Source organism: Erinaceus europaeus, chromosome 13 (assembly GCF_950295315.1).
Source record: "Erinaceus europaeus chromosome 13, mEriEur2.1, whole genome shotgun sequence".
In the NCBI taxonomy this organism is placed as follows: Eukaryota; Metazoa; Chordata; class Mammalia; order Eulipotyphla; family Erinaceidae; genus Erinaceus; species Erinaceus europaeus.
In genome coordinates this window covers 22,612,781-22,628,901 of record NC_080174.1, presented here as the reverse complement: position 1 = coordinate 22,628,901, position 16,121 = coordinate 22,612,781, and the positions used below count along the sequence as shown (strand labels likewise).

General features: G+C 40.0%; 1 protein-coding gene across 1 annotated transcript in view; it reads right to left on the bottom strand.

The window, feature by feature from the left end:
• Positions 1–1,031: 1,031 nt before the first annotated feature.
• Positions 1,032–16,121, bottom strand: part of SH3BGRL2 (SH3 domain binding glutamate rich protein like 2) — a 228,691-nt gene continuing 213,601 nt past the window's right edge. Inside the window, exon 4 of the mRNA XM_060205424.1 lies at positions 1,032–1,722. Coding sequence (XP_060061407.1) covers positions 1,675–1,722 — 48 coding nt within the window. The 3' untranslated portion in view covers positions 1,032–1,674. The remainder of the gene's footprint in view (positions 1,723–16,121) is intronic.

The window sequence follows — 16,121 nt, the reverse complement described above, 5'->3', positions numbered from 1 at the left end:
CCCCCTACCCACCTCCTTCAAGCCCCTCAAGTGGCTGGCAACATTTCAGATGGCATCTGGCCCCTCAGCCTGAGTCCAGCAGGTGCTCAGTGGATCTGCTCTAGGGGCTACTTCTGTACTTAGCATCTTAGTTTCACTTAGGCTTCAGAATAGGAAAAACATATACCAAATCAGTTTCAGTGCTACCCTGCAAAATCTTCTTCCTGTTACCCAGCCCTTAGGGGTTCTTTTGATGACCTCTGCAGACAGGGATACTGCTCTCTCCTTCATTGCTATATTGAAAGCAAGGGCAGTGCTTCCACTAATTGCCTAGAGAACAGTTGAAGCCATGCTGTGTGGTGAAATTATTTTATGGTGGAATTGAATAAAACAGAAGGAAAATGTAACACAAAGAAAAATTTACATTATTGACCCAGCACAACCCTGATCTAAGATCTCTCTCTCTCTCTCTCTTGCTCTCTCTTTCTATTTCCTAACTAGATGAAATTAACTACCTGTTAATCTCATTCTAATAACAAAACACCCCAGGAATTTCTTTCTGCCTTAGACTTCTGGTACTAAAGAGAAGGGGTTTTTCTTTTTCAAGCTGCATACAAAGTCTTCCTTTCTTTCTCTCTCTCTTTCTCCTCCTCCTTCTTTTTATTATCACCAGGGTTATTTCTAGGGCTCAGTATCTGCACAATTCTGCTGCTCCTGGAGGCCTCCCTACCCCACCCCCCTCTTTTCATTTTTATTTGATAGGACAGAGAGATATTGACAGGAAAAGGGGAGATAGAGAGGGAAAGAGAAAGTCACCTGCAAACTTTGCTTCACCACTAGTGAAGTTTCCTCCTTGCACATGAGGACCAGCAGCTCAAACCTGTGTCCTAACTATGGGAACTTGTGCACTCTACTAGGTGTACAACCTCCCTGCCTTCCTTGGTTGTGCTTCTTTGGTGTTTAGTTTTTAGTTTATTAAATACTAAGTCCAGGCACTTCCTCTTTCCTTGTCTTGTAAACAGCTGGGTTCTTTAAGGATCACTTTCTCTCTCTTTTTAAAATTATTTATTTATTTTTATATTACCGAATTACATGTCGACAGGGGTTTGAATCTATACCATTTCCACCACCAGATTTTTGAATCTTCACTCTTTCCACTGCAATCCACCACAGTTCCCCTAAGGTTGTAGACATGGGTCAACCATCATCTCTACAACTATCTGTCCACATTTATACATAGGTGCCCCCCCATTTTTCTGATTCACTCCTCTCTTCCTCTCCAAGCCACTCATGACAACATAAATACCTCCATATGTCCCTTTCCTTTTCCTTCTCTCTCTCTGGGTGCTGATGGAGCTGGAGTTCAGAGTCCTGTTATCTTCATCCTGTCACTTTTCCCCTGCTGGGAGGATGGATCAAGGTTGTTTTGGGGGGAGCAGAAGGTAGGAGTTCTGTAATTGCTTCTCTGCTGAGCATGGTGTTGATAGGTCAATCCATACCTGTTTCTCTCTTTCCCTAGTGGACCAGAGCTCTGGAGATGTGAGGGTCCAAGACACATTGGTGAGGCTGTCTGCCCAGAGAAGTCGGGATGGAGTCATGGTAGCATCTGTAACTTGGCATCTGGGAGGTGGCATGTTCTTTTGGGGAGACCAGAGATAGAATCATGGCTACTCCATAAACCACGTCTCCCGGAAGTTAACTATCATCATATCTGGAGTGTGTCCCAAATGGTCTGTAGTGAACCTGTGAGAATAATAAAGGTTTGAGAACTGTTTATGTATGCAATCACATCCTTGAAAATAAGTTTATTATTTGTCTAACTAGGCTTTCCTTACCTTATAGTAGTTACTCTGTATTTGTCCCTGTACAGTTCCTATTTTACATTTAAAATCAGAACTTATAAAAACATTTTTCCCTTAAAGGCACATGATACATTGCTAGACTGATTGTGAAATTTTTCAGTATGAAATTAAAGAAATTGGTTTTTTTTTCTTTCTTGGTGTTTAGTTTCACACAACAAGTTAACATTGGAGACAGATTGTTTTTCCCCTCTCCTTTTCGAATTTCAACTCCTATTTTTTTATATATGGGATGAGCATGGCAAATCATGTCCAAAAACAAACACAAGAGAGAGAGGCAACTTATATGTTATTGTAGAATTACATTGGTACATTTCCCCCCCTTTATTGTCAGCAATGGTATTATCATTTGTCAACTCCCAACAAACATCATTTTTCCCCTTAAGTCAAAAATATCTTCTATATGGCATACAGGATAAGTTGTAATAACACATCTGATAACTCTAAATAATTCTCTTCTATCAATGTATACAGTGAATATCATTAATGGGCAGCTCTTTGCATGGGCCTTGAAAATAGCCAATAACTCAACTTGTCAGAATCTTGATAACTACAGACTTCAATTTAACACAAAGAAATATAGGATTCAGTTTAGCACTTTCGAAAGCAATGACTACAGATGATGGAATCTCTTCTTTCAAGCAAAGAGACTGCAAATTGCCACATGTAGACACTTATTTCTAATAATGTCTTTTCAATTTACTTCTCAGTTGCCTGATATTACAGTCATTTTTCCCCCCAGGAATTGTATGAGAATTTAATAACCATTGTAGAGTTCCAGGCTCAGTCTTAGAGAGAAACTGAAAATTTCAGCAACCAAGTAGCTATGTTTCCCATCCTTTTCCTCCACTTTCTTATCACTTTATTTGTCTTAGCTGTGAAACATCTCAGAAATCACTGTATTTCAGATGGAAATGAAATATGATGTCACCTGAGTATAACTTAAAAATATCATTGGTTTGCAATATGATAGAATTTCAGGGTATAGTCCTACATCTCTGTTTGTGCATAAGACTTATTATACATACCACCGAAGTTCTAGTGTACTGTCACTATCAAAAAGATTCTTCTCTACTCATTCCATCTCTCTCTCTTCTTTCACTCCAGTCACTTCCAGAGTTTCTACCAAGACTAAGAGTTACATTTGTCCTACCTTCCTCCCCCAGTTCATTTGCTTTCATTATTTAGATTCCATATATGACTGCAGCCTTTTGGTAATTGTCTTTCACTTCCTTACTTATTTTCCCTCAGAATAATCACCCTGAACTTGTCCCAAGAGGCACAATTCCATCTTGTTAACTGACAAGTGATAGTCCACTGAGTGGTTATATATATGCCATAGCTTCTTAATCTAGTCAAGCATCAATAGACATTTAGGCTAATTACATGTTTTGGCTATTGTGGATAACAATGCTGTGAACATCAATGTGCATATATCCTTTTGAATTCATGTTTTTATATTCTTTGAATACATGCCTATGAGAGGTGTTATTGGAACACATGTAATTTCTATTATTTTTATTAATCATCATTATCATTATTATTTTGTTACCATCTGGGTTATCTCTAGGGCTCAGTGCTGGCACTATGAACCCATCCCTCCCAGCAGCCATTTCCCCCCTTTTCCCCTATTTATTCATTTGATAAGACAGAAAGAAATTGAGAGGGGGAGGATATAGAGAGGGAGAGAGAAAGATAGACACCTACAAACCTGCTTCACCACTGTTCTCCCTGCAGGTAGGGAGCGGAGCCTTGAACCCGAATCCTTGAGCATGGTACTGTGTGCACTTAAACAGGTGCACCACTCTCCTGACCCCTCTATTTTTATTTTTTATTTTATTATTATTTTTTAATATTTATTTTTTCCCTTTTGTTACCCTTGTTGTTTTATTGTTGTAGTTATTATTTCTTTGTTATTGATGTCATTGTTGTTAGATAGGACAGAGAGAAATAGAGAGAGGAGGGGAAGACAGAGAGAGGGAGAGAAAGACAGACACCTGCAGGCCAGCTTCACCGCCTGTGAAGTGACTCCCCTGCAGGTGGGGAGCCAGGGGCTCGAACCGGGATCCTTATGCCGGTCCTTGCGCTTTGTACCACCTGAGCTTAACCCGCTGTGCTACCGCCTGGCGTCTGTTTTTATTTATTCATTATTTTTTCAAAAATATTTATTTATTTATTTTCCTTTTTGTTGCCCTTGTTGTTTTTTATTGTTGTTGTAGTTATTGTTGTTGTTATTGATGATGTCGTTGTTGGATAGGACAGACAGAAATGGAGAGAGGAGGGGAAGACAGAGAGGGGGAGAGAAAGACACCTGCAGACCTGCTTCACAGCTTGTGAAGTGACTCCCCTGCAGGTGGGTAGCCAGGGGCTCGAACCAGGATCCTTAGTCGGTCCTTGAGCTTAGCGCCACCTGAGCTTAACCCACTCCGCTACCACCCGACTCCCCTGTATTTTTATTTTTAAGGAATTTCTACACTAGATAAGACTTTTTGTCTTATCAAACTTTCATCTTTGTTCTCATGAAGACTGAGATCAGCCCTTCTTTTTATAAACTCCTTCCCCCTACCCATACATCTTCAGTCTTGGTGAATGAGAAGAAATATTGATAGATGTTCTTAGGTAGACTAGCACTGAGCTTCTAGCAAAACTGAAAAGTCATCACCTGCAATAGGCCCATTTCCATGACTTAGATGCTCTACTTACAAGCAAGGTCATTGTTCAGAATGAACATGCTTCCAATTCCCCAACACAATGCCATTGGTACATTCATCATGTGTGGGTTATAATTGATGCTTCTTCAAGGTTTGGGAAGATTGGTGCTTCAATGTTCTCTTCCTAGGAGGTTCTTAAATAACTTAATTTAGCCAAGGCCAAGTGTTGTTTTTGTTTTGTTGACGGTCCGTCATCTGTATCAGCATTCTTTGTGCCCCCATGTTCCTTGTTTCCCTCCGGTATTGATCTCTATTCTAACTACCTATGTGCTCTTCTGGTACACAGTAGGACCAGTCTCCCTGAGGGCAGGCACACCATAATACAGAAAGCCTAGTGTGATGGTAGGAGCACTCAGTACCAATAAATGAAAGGTTGACTAGTCAAAAATTGTGAATATTAGGATAAGAAAAATGTTAGGTTTGGTACTTTTCTACATTTAATGACTTGTTGAATTTACTTTCTTAATTTTTTTTTTTGTTTCTCAGAGCCAGCAGGTGACTCACCAAGCAGAGCCACCACACACAAGGATTCAGGTTTGAGCCCTGGGTCACCTCATGAGAGTACATATAAGGAGGGAAGGGGTTTCATGAGTGCTGGAGAGGTACTGTTCCCTCTCTCTCTCTCTCTCTCTCTCTCTCTCTGTCAGTTTCTGTCTAGATGTCTCTGTCAATCACTCTTTATCTAGAGGGGAAAATGGCCTCTGGGAGTAGTGGACTCTTGCAGGCTCTGAGTCCCAGTGAGCATCCTGGTGACATTTGTTTTCATTTTTCTGAGTTTTCACCAAGTCTAAAAGGTAATTTGTTGGGCTTTTTCTAGTTATGAGAGAACTAACAAAAGAGTGAGAGAGACCAGAGCATCACTTAGTTTTAGCACATGCAGTGCCAGGAACTAAACCTGGGATTCATATATATAAGCCCTATACTCTTTGGCTGATCAATCATCTGGGGGATTTACTTTCTTAACTTTTTGCTCTGCCAGGACTTTGGGATTTCATGATTCCAAACCTTCCAGGCAATTGACTTCCTTCCTTCCTTCCTTCCTTCCTTCCTTCCTTCCTTCCTTCCTTCCTTCCTTCCTTTCTTTCTCTCTTCCTTTCTCTCCTTCCTCCTTTCCTTCCTGTCTCCCTCCCTCCCTTCCTTCCTCCAGATAGAGGATTAAAGACAGTAAAAGAGAGAAGGGGAGTGAGTAGAGGAACCCCAGTACTACTCCAGGGTTTGTGGAGATTTCCCTTCTGATGGTGCTTCCATGTGTTGACTGGGGGCTCAAACAGGGGTCCTTTCATATAGTAAAATACGAGATCTATAAGGTGAGACATCTCTTGAACCATGTTATTTACTTTCTAATCAAGTTCTGTTTTGCCTCCAACGTCATCTCTGATGTAAGAGCAGACCCTCTTAGGGCTTGATTGTTGTAGTTAGGAATACTGATGTGTTGGTAAATGTTTATTAATGTAGCTGACCTCAAACTGCCAGTAGGTTATCAGTGGGCATAGCATTAGGGTCCCATAGGACACAATTCTGTCCCATTTACATCATGCAACTACAGTATAAAAAAATGAACTCTGTGGGGGTAAGGAAATCCTTCTAAACTGTTGGTGGGATTGCAAATTGATGCAACCCTGTGGACAACAATGTGGCGAATACTCAGAATGCTAGAAATAGACCCAACCCATAACCTCACAATTCCTCTTTTAGGGTTATATGCAAAGGAAACAAACACACCCATGCAGAGTATCTATGTACACCTATGTTTGTATGATCTATGCACACATATATTCATAGCAACATAATTTGTAACAGCCCAAACTTGGAAGCACCCCAAGTCTTCAAAGAAAGATGAGTAGCTATGAAAGTTATGATATATATATATATATATATATATATATATATATATATATGATGTTAGGGATGATAAAGTCATCTTTTTCACCTCATCTTAGATGGAACTTGAAGGAGTCATTTAAAGTGAGATAAAGCAAAAAGAGAAGGATGAATACTGGATGATCTTATTCATAGGCAGAATTTAGACAACAGGGACAGAAAGAGAAAACACAAAGTAAAACTTAGACTCGATTAGATGTATTGCACCAAAGCAAAGGACTCTGGGGAAGGAGAGTAGAGTGGGGTTGGGGATCTAGGGTCCTGGAACATGCTGGTGGAAAAAAGACCCAAGTTAGGGGTGAAAGTGATTTGCAAATAGCCAAAACCTGGAAGCAACCCAGGTGTCCAACAACAGATGAGTGGCTGAGCAAGTTGTGGTATATATACACAATGAAATACTACTCAGCTATTAAAAATAATGATTTCACCATTTTCAACCCATCTTGGATGGAGCTTGAAGAAATCATATTAAGTGAAATAAGTCAGAAACAGAAGGATGAATATGGGATGATCTCACTCACAGGCAGAAGTTAAAAAACAAGATAAGAAGAGAAAACACAAGTAGAACCTGAACTGGAGTTGGTGTATTGCACCAAAGTAAAAAACTATGGAGTGGATGGAGGGGGGAGAGTACAGGTCCTGGAAAAGGATGATAGAAGACCTAGTGGGGGGTTGTATTGCTATGTGGAAAACTGAGAAATGTTATACATGTATAAACTATTATATTCACTTTCAAATGTAAAAAATTAATCCCCTAGTAAAGGAATAAAAAAGTGATTTGCCCCACACCTATGGACATCTAGTCTTTGATAAGGGGGTCCAAAGCATTAAATGGAAGAGGAGGCTCTCTTCAATAAATGGTGCTGAGAAAACTGGGTTGTAACATGCAGAAGAATGAAATTGAACCACTTTATCTCACCAGAAACAAAAATCAACTCCAAATGGACCAAAGACATGGATGTTAGACAAGAAACAATGAAATACTTAGAGGAAAACATTGGTAAAACACTTTCCCACCTATACCTCAAGGACATCTTTGATGAAATAAACCCAATTGCAAGAAAGACTAAAGCAGAAACAAACCAATGGGACTACATCATATTGAAAAGCTTCTGCACATCCAAAGAAACTATTAAACAAACAAAGAGACCCCTCACAGAATGGGAGAAGATCTTCACATGCCATACATCAGACAAGAAACTAATCACCAAAATATATAAAGAGTTCAGCAAACTTACCACCAAAAAAGCAAATGACCCCATCCAAAAAATGGACACAGGATATGAACAAAACATTCACCTCAGAGGAGATCCAAAAGGGTAACAAACATATGAAAAACTGCTCCAGGTCACTGATTGTCAGAGAAATGCAAATTAAAGCAACACTGAGATACCACCTCACTCCTGTAAGAATGGCATACATCAAAAAGGACAGCAGCAACAAATGCTGGAGAGGCCGTGGGGACAGAGGAACCCTTTTGCATTGCTGGTGGGAATGTAAATTGGTCCAGCCTCTGTGGAGAGTAGTCTGGAAAACTCTCAGAAGGCTAGACATGGACCTTCCATATGATCCAGTAATTCCTCTCCTGGGGTTATACCCCAAGGACTCCATAACACCCAACCAAAAAGAGAGGTGTACACCTATGTTCATAGCATCACAATTCTTAATAGCTAAAACCTGGAAGCAACCCAGGTGCCCAACAACAGATGAGTGGCTGAGAAAGCTGTGGTATATATACACAATGGAATACTATACAACTATCAAGAACTATGAACCCACCTTCTCTGACCCATCTTGGACAGAGCTAGAAGGAATTATGTTAAGTGAGCTAAGTCAGAAAGATAAAGATGAGTATGGAATGATCCCACTCATCAACAGAAGTTGAGAAAGAAGATCTGAAAGGGAAACTAAAAGCAGGATCTGACTAAATTGAAAGTAGGGCAAAAACCCTGTGGTGAGGGGTAGACATGCAGCTTCCTGGGCTGGTGGGGGGTGGGGGTGGGTGGGTGAGATGGGACACAGTCTTTTGGTGGTGGGAATGGTGTTTATGTATACTCCTAGTAAAGTGTAGTCATATAAATCACTAGTTAATTAATATGAGAGGGGGAAAATTAATTGTATGTCTCGAAGTTTTTAAAACACAGACTGAGTCTTCTTAATATATAGGCTGTGTATTTGATATGCGGACTCTCTCAAAAGCCTAGACCAAGTAGATTAGAGGCAACCAGTGGCACAGCTATTTACAAGATACTGGGTACTATACAGCAAACCCTAACAAAAGGACTTTTCAAAGTTATCCCAATTACCAAATAATGTGATGATAACATTAACTATCGATTGTCTTTTTGAACCCTAAGACAGCAGGAACCTCACATCTCCACTATAGAGCCTATATTTGCCCCAGTCCTGGAACCTTAGGACACGGCCCACTTTGCTGCATGCCTCTCCCAATCCATTTCAAATAATATTGCATCAGCCAATCGCAACCTAATCAACGCAACGATTGCCACCTCAACATGCTTCAGCTTAGACTGTGTCCAGAGACTTCAGGTGTGGAATGACAACCCTTCAGCTTCATTACTCGGGTGAGAACTTTCCTTTCATAGCATTCTCTAATTCCATCCCAGGTGGATCACTTTCTAACAAAGTCCCAAAACCTAGATATAGACCAGGTTCTATGAGAGAGAGCGTATGTTCACATGTATCCATAAACAAGTGCAAAATATATACCTGAAAGCAGAAGTACACTAGAGTTTGCAGTGAGTACCCCTCAAACACTTCCTCTCCACTATTCCAACCTTTGGGTCCATAATTGCTCAACAATTTGTTTGGCTTTGTATGTTAACTCTCTTTTCAGCCACCAGGTTCCAGGTGCCATCAAGATGCTGGCCAGGTTTCCCTGGACTGAATACCCCACCAATGTGTTCTAGGGCTTAGCTTCCCCAGAGACCCACCCTACTAGGGGAAGAGGGAGGCAGACTGGGAGTATGGACTGACGAGTCAACATCCATGTTTAGCGGGTAAGCAATTACAGAAGCCAGACTTTCCACCTTCTGCAACCCACAACGACCCTGGGTCCATGCTCCCAGAGGGATAGAGAATGGGAAAGCTATCAGGAGAGGGGATGGGATATGGAGATTGGGTGGTGGGAATTGTGTGGAGTTGTACCCCTCCTACCCTATGGTTTTGTTAATTTATCCTTTCTTAAATAAAAAAAAACGTGATTTGCAGATACCTATCATGAGGAGATGAGAAATTATACCCATGTGCCAACAACTATACTGCAATCTACCAAACCTCCAGCAAAGTGATACAAAAAAATTAAGTTACCTCCCAAACATGGGAGTAATGTAGAGTAAAGCATTTAAAAAATATAGAAGTTTAAGTACTTATCACCTTTATTTTTAATAAAATTTAATTGTATACTTCAGATAAGTCAATGAAAACAACTGGCTTACAAATTCCTCATAGTTTAATACTCTTATTGTACTTTAGGATTTGCTTCAGATTTCACTTTTCTTTTTATTTATTTATTTTAAACATAAGATTATTTATTTATTTATTTGATAGAGACAGACAGTAGGGGAGGGGGAGATAGAAAGGAAGAGAGACATGGGCTGGGTGGTGACGCACCTGGTTGAGCGCATGTATTACAATGTGCAAGGACCAGGGTTTGAGTCCCCTGTCCACACCTGTAGGGGGAAAGCTTTACGAATGGTAAAGCAGAGCTGCAGGTGTCTTTCTGTCTCTCTCCCTCTCTGTTACCCCCTCCCTCTTAATTTCTGGCTGTCTGTATCCAATAAATAAAGATAATGATAAATAAAAAAAGAAAGGAAGAGAGACAGAGAGAGACACCTGCAGCTGTGCTCTACCATTTGTGAAGTTTTCCTCTGCAGGTAGCGAATGGGGGCTCGAACCTAGATCCTTGTGCATTAAAACATGTGTGAAACCACCAGGCCATATATATATATATATATAAAATTTGGGAGAGGAGATGCTTCTTAAACTCTTTTCTTTTTCTTTTTTACATACACCCTCTCTCTGTCCCCAAGAAATACATGCTTTTTAAAAAATTTTCTTTACTGGGGGATTAATGTTTTTACATTCAACAGTAAACACAGTAATTTGCACATGCATAGCATTTCTCAGTTTTCCACATACCAATACAACCCCCATTAGGTCCTCTGTCATCCTTTTGGACCTGTACTTTCCCCTCACAAACCCCAGAGTCTTTTACTTTGTTGCAATACACCAACTCCAGTTCAGGTTCTATTTGTGTTTTCTTATGTCCTGTAGAATGCTTTCTTCCCCTCCCTATCTTTTTTCTCTGTTAAGCCAGTAATGCCTATATTATTTCTTTGAAGTCATCCCATAGTTCTATGCTGTTATTTTCAGTACCTCTTAATCTCTTTTTGAGATCTCTTACTTCTTTTTTAGTTGTCTCTAATTCATCCTCCATCTTGCTAATTCTGCCTTCAGCCTCATTTATTCTATTCTCTCTCCCCTCTACTTTTTTCTGGAGTTCATCTATTTTGTTACTCTGTTCTGATACTGCTTTAGCTTGTTCAGCTAGTTGTGTTCTTAGCTCAGCTATTTCAGCTTTCGGCTCTCTAATAATCTTGAGATAATTAGCATTTTCTTCCAGAGTCTCATTTGTTGTTTCTGCATTTCTGATGACAATTATTTCAAACTCTTTACTCACTCCTGTGATTATTTCCTTAACTAGTGTTTGGATGTTGACCTCATTATTTTGTGCTTCAACCTTTGGGGGGCTTTTAGCTGGTCTCTTGTCCCGGTTCATTTCTCCAATATTTCTTCTTGTTGGTTTAATCATTTTATATAGTATGTTATGAGGTCCCTCTCTCAGTTCTGAGGTTTTCTTTTCCTGAATTGCCTCGTCAGTTCTCTGTCTCCCTATGTCAGCACAGGGCCTCCATCCTGCTGCTACAGCCTCTGAAGGTAGTAACAATGGAGACTCAGAGTTGGCAGTTGGTGTCTTAGGGGCATCCTCTCTTCCCTTCAGCAGTCTTTTTCTTGGTAAAACAGACTGGAGGTGATGCCTCAACTGGTAAACTGCCAGACTGTTACCAACTGCTCAGTCTCTCCTTAGGTTCATCTCTGTCCACGAGCCATACCAGTGATTTGGCGGGTTGCGGTCCCAGGTTGCAGTCCCAGGTGATCTCCTTTGGTATTCCTGGTTGACCAGGGAGGGAAGAGGAAAGCAACACAGCTGCTGCTGCTCCATAACCCTGCATCCAGAATGCCCTTAAACTGTTTTCATTAACTAAAACATCCCCCATCCAATATTGAAGCCACCTGGGTCACTTCAACCACTTCCTAGAATTCTCTAACAAGATCATTTGCTTTGATTGAAACAACTACTTGTTGTGGTTAGTGGTAGAGAATGAAACAGTCCTATAGGAAAGTATAGCTATACAAAATGGGAACAGGGCATTTTTTAAAAATTTAATTAATTTAATAATTTTTTGCCTCCAGGGTTATCGCTGGGGCACAGTGCCTGTGTTACAAATCCATTGCTCCTGGAGGCCATTTTTTTTCTATTTTGTTGCTGTTGTTATTGTTGTTGTTGTTGTCATTGGATAGGTCAGAGAAATCGAGAGAGTAGGGGAAGACAGAGAGTGGGAGAGACAAATAGACAGCTGCAGACCTGCTTCACCATCTGTGAAGCTACCTCCCCTGCAAGTGGGGAGTCAGGAGCTTGAACCAGGATCCTTATGCCAGTCCTTGCACTTCGCACCATGTTTGCTTAACCTGTTGCCCTACCACCTGCCCCCCTTTAATTTTTATTTTTATTAGAGATTTAATAGTGATTTGCAAATTAAGATAATAGGGTTATAATTCAACAAGGTTCCCATGACCAGAATTTTGTGTTTTCATCCTCCCACCAGAAGAAACTTCAATAGTTTGCCCAAGGTCACAGATATGGGATTACTATATATCTACATCTATCTCTATGTCTCGATCTATTTCTATCTTTCATTTACCACTATATCCATATTTTCCCCCTCTTCCCATTGCTTCTATGGTCTTGCCTTCACTTCTTTTCTAAGTCACACCTACAACTATTATAACTTCTGAATGTCCTTCCTTTTTCCCTCTACTCTCTCTGATAAGCTAAACAGTGCCTGACTACTTCTGGCATTTTGCAGATTCACTTCCCTTTCAGTGATAGTATTAAAACAAAGATTCCCAGTGATAAACATTTTAGGTTCTGGTAGAATTGGAGTTCACAGCCCTCTGGTCATCTTCCTTTATCATTTTCCTTCTCAGGGAGTATGGATCAAAATTCTCATTAGGGTGCAGAAGGAAAATGTTTTGGCTTCTGTAATTGCTTCTCTGTAGGACATGGACGTTGGCAGGTTGATCCATACAGAATGAGGCATTGTTTAAGTCTTTAAATCCAAGAGTCTTTGACTAAGTTTCTGGAGTTGCAAGTGAATAGAATTTTCAACTTAGAATTTTTGCATTTTCTATCACAGATAATTTCTGTGCTTCACCTCATTCAGAATCCTGCTTGGTACCAGTCACTCTTTTGTCCAGCAGTATTTTCTGGAATACAGTCTGCCTTCTCAACTTTCTTGACTGTATAGAAAGCCTTTGACAATCTATTGCATAGCAAGAATATCTCTAGACCTTCAGATAAAAAAATGATGATTTTACTCTACTTTCTCTACCCCATCCATACCATATCAGATTTGCACTAAAAGTGACATCAAAGCACTTTTAGGGACCTAACTTGATTTTGTGGATCTCTCATGAATATATTGAATATTTCTGTTGCCCTATTCTTTTCTATAACTATTTTGGATCACCTACTCCTTTTAAAATTTATCTTATTAAAATTTTTATTAGTAATTAATAGTAATTTATAAGATAAGATAATAGGGGTATAGTTCCATACTACCCCTACCACCAAAGTTTTGTGCCCTCACCCTGTCCCCCCTAAGATAACCACCATTGTTCTCCCAAGGTCTTTTTTGTTTTTTTCCTCCAGGGTTATTGCTGGGGCTCAGTGCCTGCACCAGGAATCCACTGCTCCTAGAGGTTATTTTTTCCCCTTTTATTGCCCTTGTGTGGGTGTATGTGAAAGCTTGGTAGAGCTTAGGGAAGCTCCCCCCATCCTCGGATGGAGATCTGGAAAGACACCCTGCTAGTTAGCTTCTCTCATAGAGATGAGCCAAGAGGGAAAAGTCTCCCAGACTCAGCTTTCCCTTGTTAGTATCTCAGGCTCACAGAAATCCTATAGGCATCTTACACTTAGTTTCTCCCTGCTAGCAGCAGGCCACATGGTTGCCTGCTTTAAGGTTCACTCAAAGTTCATATAGTTACTCAAAGTTCACACATCCACCCCACCTTTTTGATCACAGATGAGAACACACTCTATCATATACCTCCCCAACACCAGACAGTTGCCTCAAAATGTTATTTCCTTATGTTCTTTGATATCTGTGATTTACATCAATTCTTGTTTATCTTCTCTCTATCTCACCTTACTGGTTTAACCCCTATGCTTCCTCAAACACCTTTAGATAATTAAATTGCTTGCATCATGGAGAATAATTGTCTTGACCTTTATGCATCTGCATCAATTGTCTTGACCTTTATGTATCTGCATCAATTCTTGTCATACCAGCCCCCTACCATAGGGGCAAGCTGACCTTTAAGAAACCTGTAAATCTGACGTATTTGAAAAATGTTCTTTGTTTAACTTTCTATATATACCCAAGCCCACCCTCAAATAAGTCAAGTGTTTGTACCAAGATCCTCCCTGAGTCCTCCTTCTTTCACACAGTCACTAGAACTTGTGAGGGAGCCTCGGTAGGCTTACCTCCTGGCTGGAGCCACCCTGCGTGAGCCCCAGCACTCTTGATTTTTTTTATCATTGTTGTGGTTATTATTGTTGTTACTGATGTCATTGTTGTTTGATAGGACAGAGAGAAATGGAGAGAGGAGGGAAATACAGAGAGGGGAAGAGAAAGATAGACAGCTACAGATCTGCTTCACCACCTGTGAAGTGACTCCCCTGCAGGTGGGGAGCCAGGGGCTCGAACTGGGATCCTTAGGTTGGTCCTTGCGTTTCGTGCCATATGCGTTTAACCTGCTGTGCTACCATCTGACCCCCTCTCCCAAGGTCTTAAAGGTAATTTTTATGCTTTTTTTTTTTGCAAATTCATGTATTTCAGTTATCTATGATATTTCACATATGAGTGAAACCATTTGGTAGTTCTATCTCAGTTCCTTACTTCACTAAGCAAAATCACCAGTTCCATCTATTTTGTCCTGAAGGACACATCATTGTTTTTAATTGTTGAGTAGCACTCCATAGAGTATATGTACCATAACTTTTTTTTTTTTTTTTTGCCTCCTGGATCATCACTGGGGCTCGGTGTCTGCACTTTGAATCCACTGCTCCCATTGGCCATTTTTTCCTTTTTTTAAAATCGCATATTACAAAGATAGACTGAGAGAGGAGGGGAAGATAGAGAGGAAGAGAGAAAAATAGACACCTGAAGACCTGCTTCATTACTTTGAAGCCACACCTCCCTTGCAGGTGGGGAGCCGGGGCCTCAAACCAGGATCATTGTATGGGTCTATGCTTCTACTGTGTGTGCTTAATCTATTGCCCACAGCCCAGTGCCCCATATCTAATTCTTTTCTTTTGCTGTGAAGAAGCATTATGCTGTTTGTGACATGAGATATACTTGCTGCTATAGGAAATATAACAATGCACTGGGATTTAGATGTCCTGAGCTTTAGATCTGAATCTTTGCTAATTAACCACCCACTTCCCACCTATAACTTCATTATCCAGCCATCTGCCAATGAGCATTTAGGTTGTTTCCATATTGTGATTAATGAAGCTATGAAAATGGGGCTGGATACGTTCCTTTAAATTAATGTTTTCATGTCTTCTGGGTAAATGTCCAAGAGTAATATTACTGGATCATAAGGTATTTTCATTTTATTTTTTAAGGAATTCCTTACTATTTTTCCATAATGGTTGCTGCAGTTTGCATTCCTACTAGCAATGTGACAGAGTTCTTCTTTCTCCACATCTTCACCAAGACTTATTGTTTCCTGTTTTGTTGTTTTAGACCATTCTCAAGGATAAGGTGGAATCATAATGTGGTTTCATTTTGCATTTCTCTAATGATGAGTGAAATGGAGAAAATTGTCTTTTGATACCTTTTGCCCACTTAAAAAAAATGATTTAGAATACCTGTTCTCAGTGGGTGGTACTGAGGAATCTTGTCCATTTAGTTTTCTTTGTATCTCATCCAGGAAAGAAGCATGAACAATTCTATAAATGTTTCCTTAGCATCAGGAATGGGGATATTCATAATGAACAGAATGAAAGATATAGACTCATGTTTGTGAATGGCAACACGTAAAATAATTCATTATTTTAGAACATGCTTCCTTGTTAAAGAGCAAATCATGGTGATGATAATGCTTTCAAACTCTTGGCATTGTCCGATTTATGTCTCCTGGCACCTGACACACCATAGCTAGTTTATATGGAAATTATGCCAAAATACATTCTCAAAAATCCACAATCAGTGTCTTTCTTTATGTATCTTCTATGCGATGAATATATGATGTTATTATAGCTATTTTGTGCATTAAGAGTAATGAAACAATATTTCAGTCGTCTAGTTCTTGGAAACAG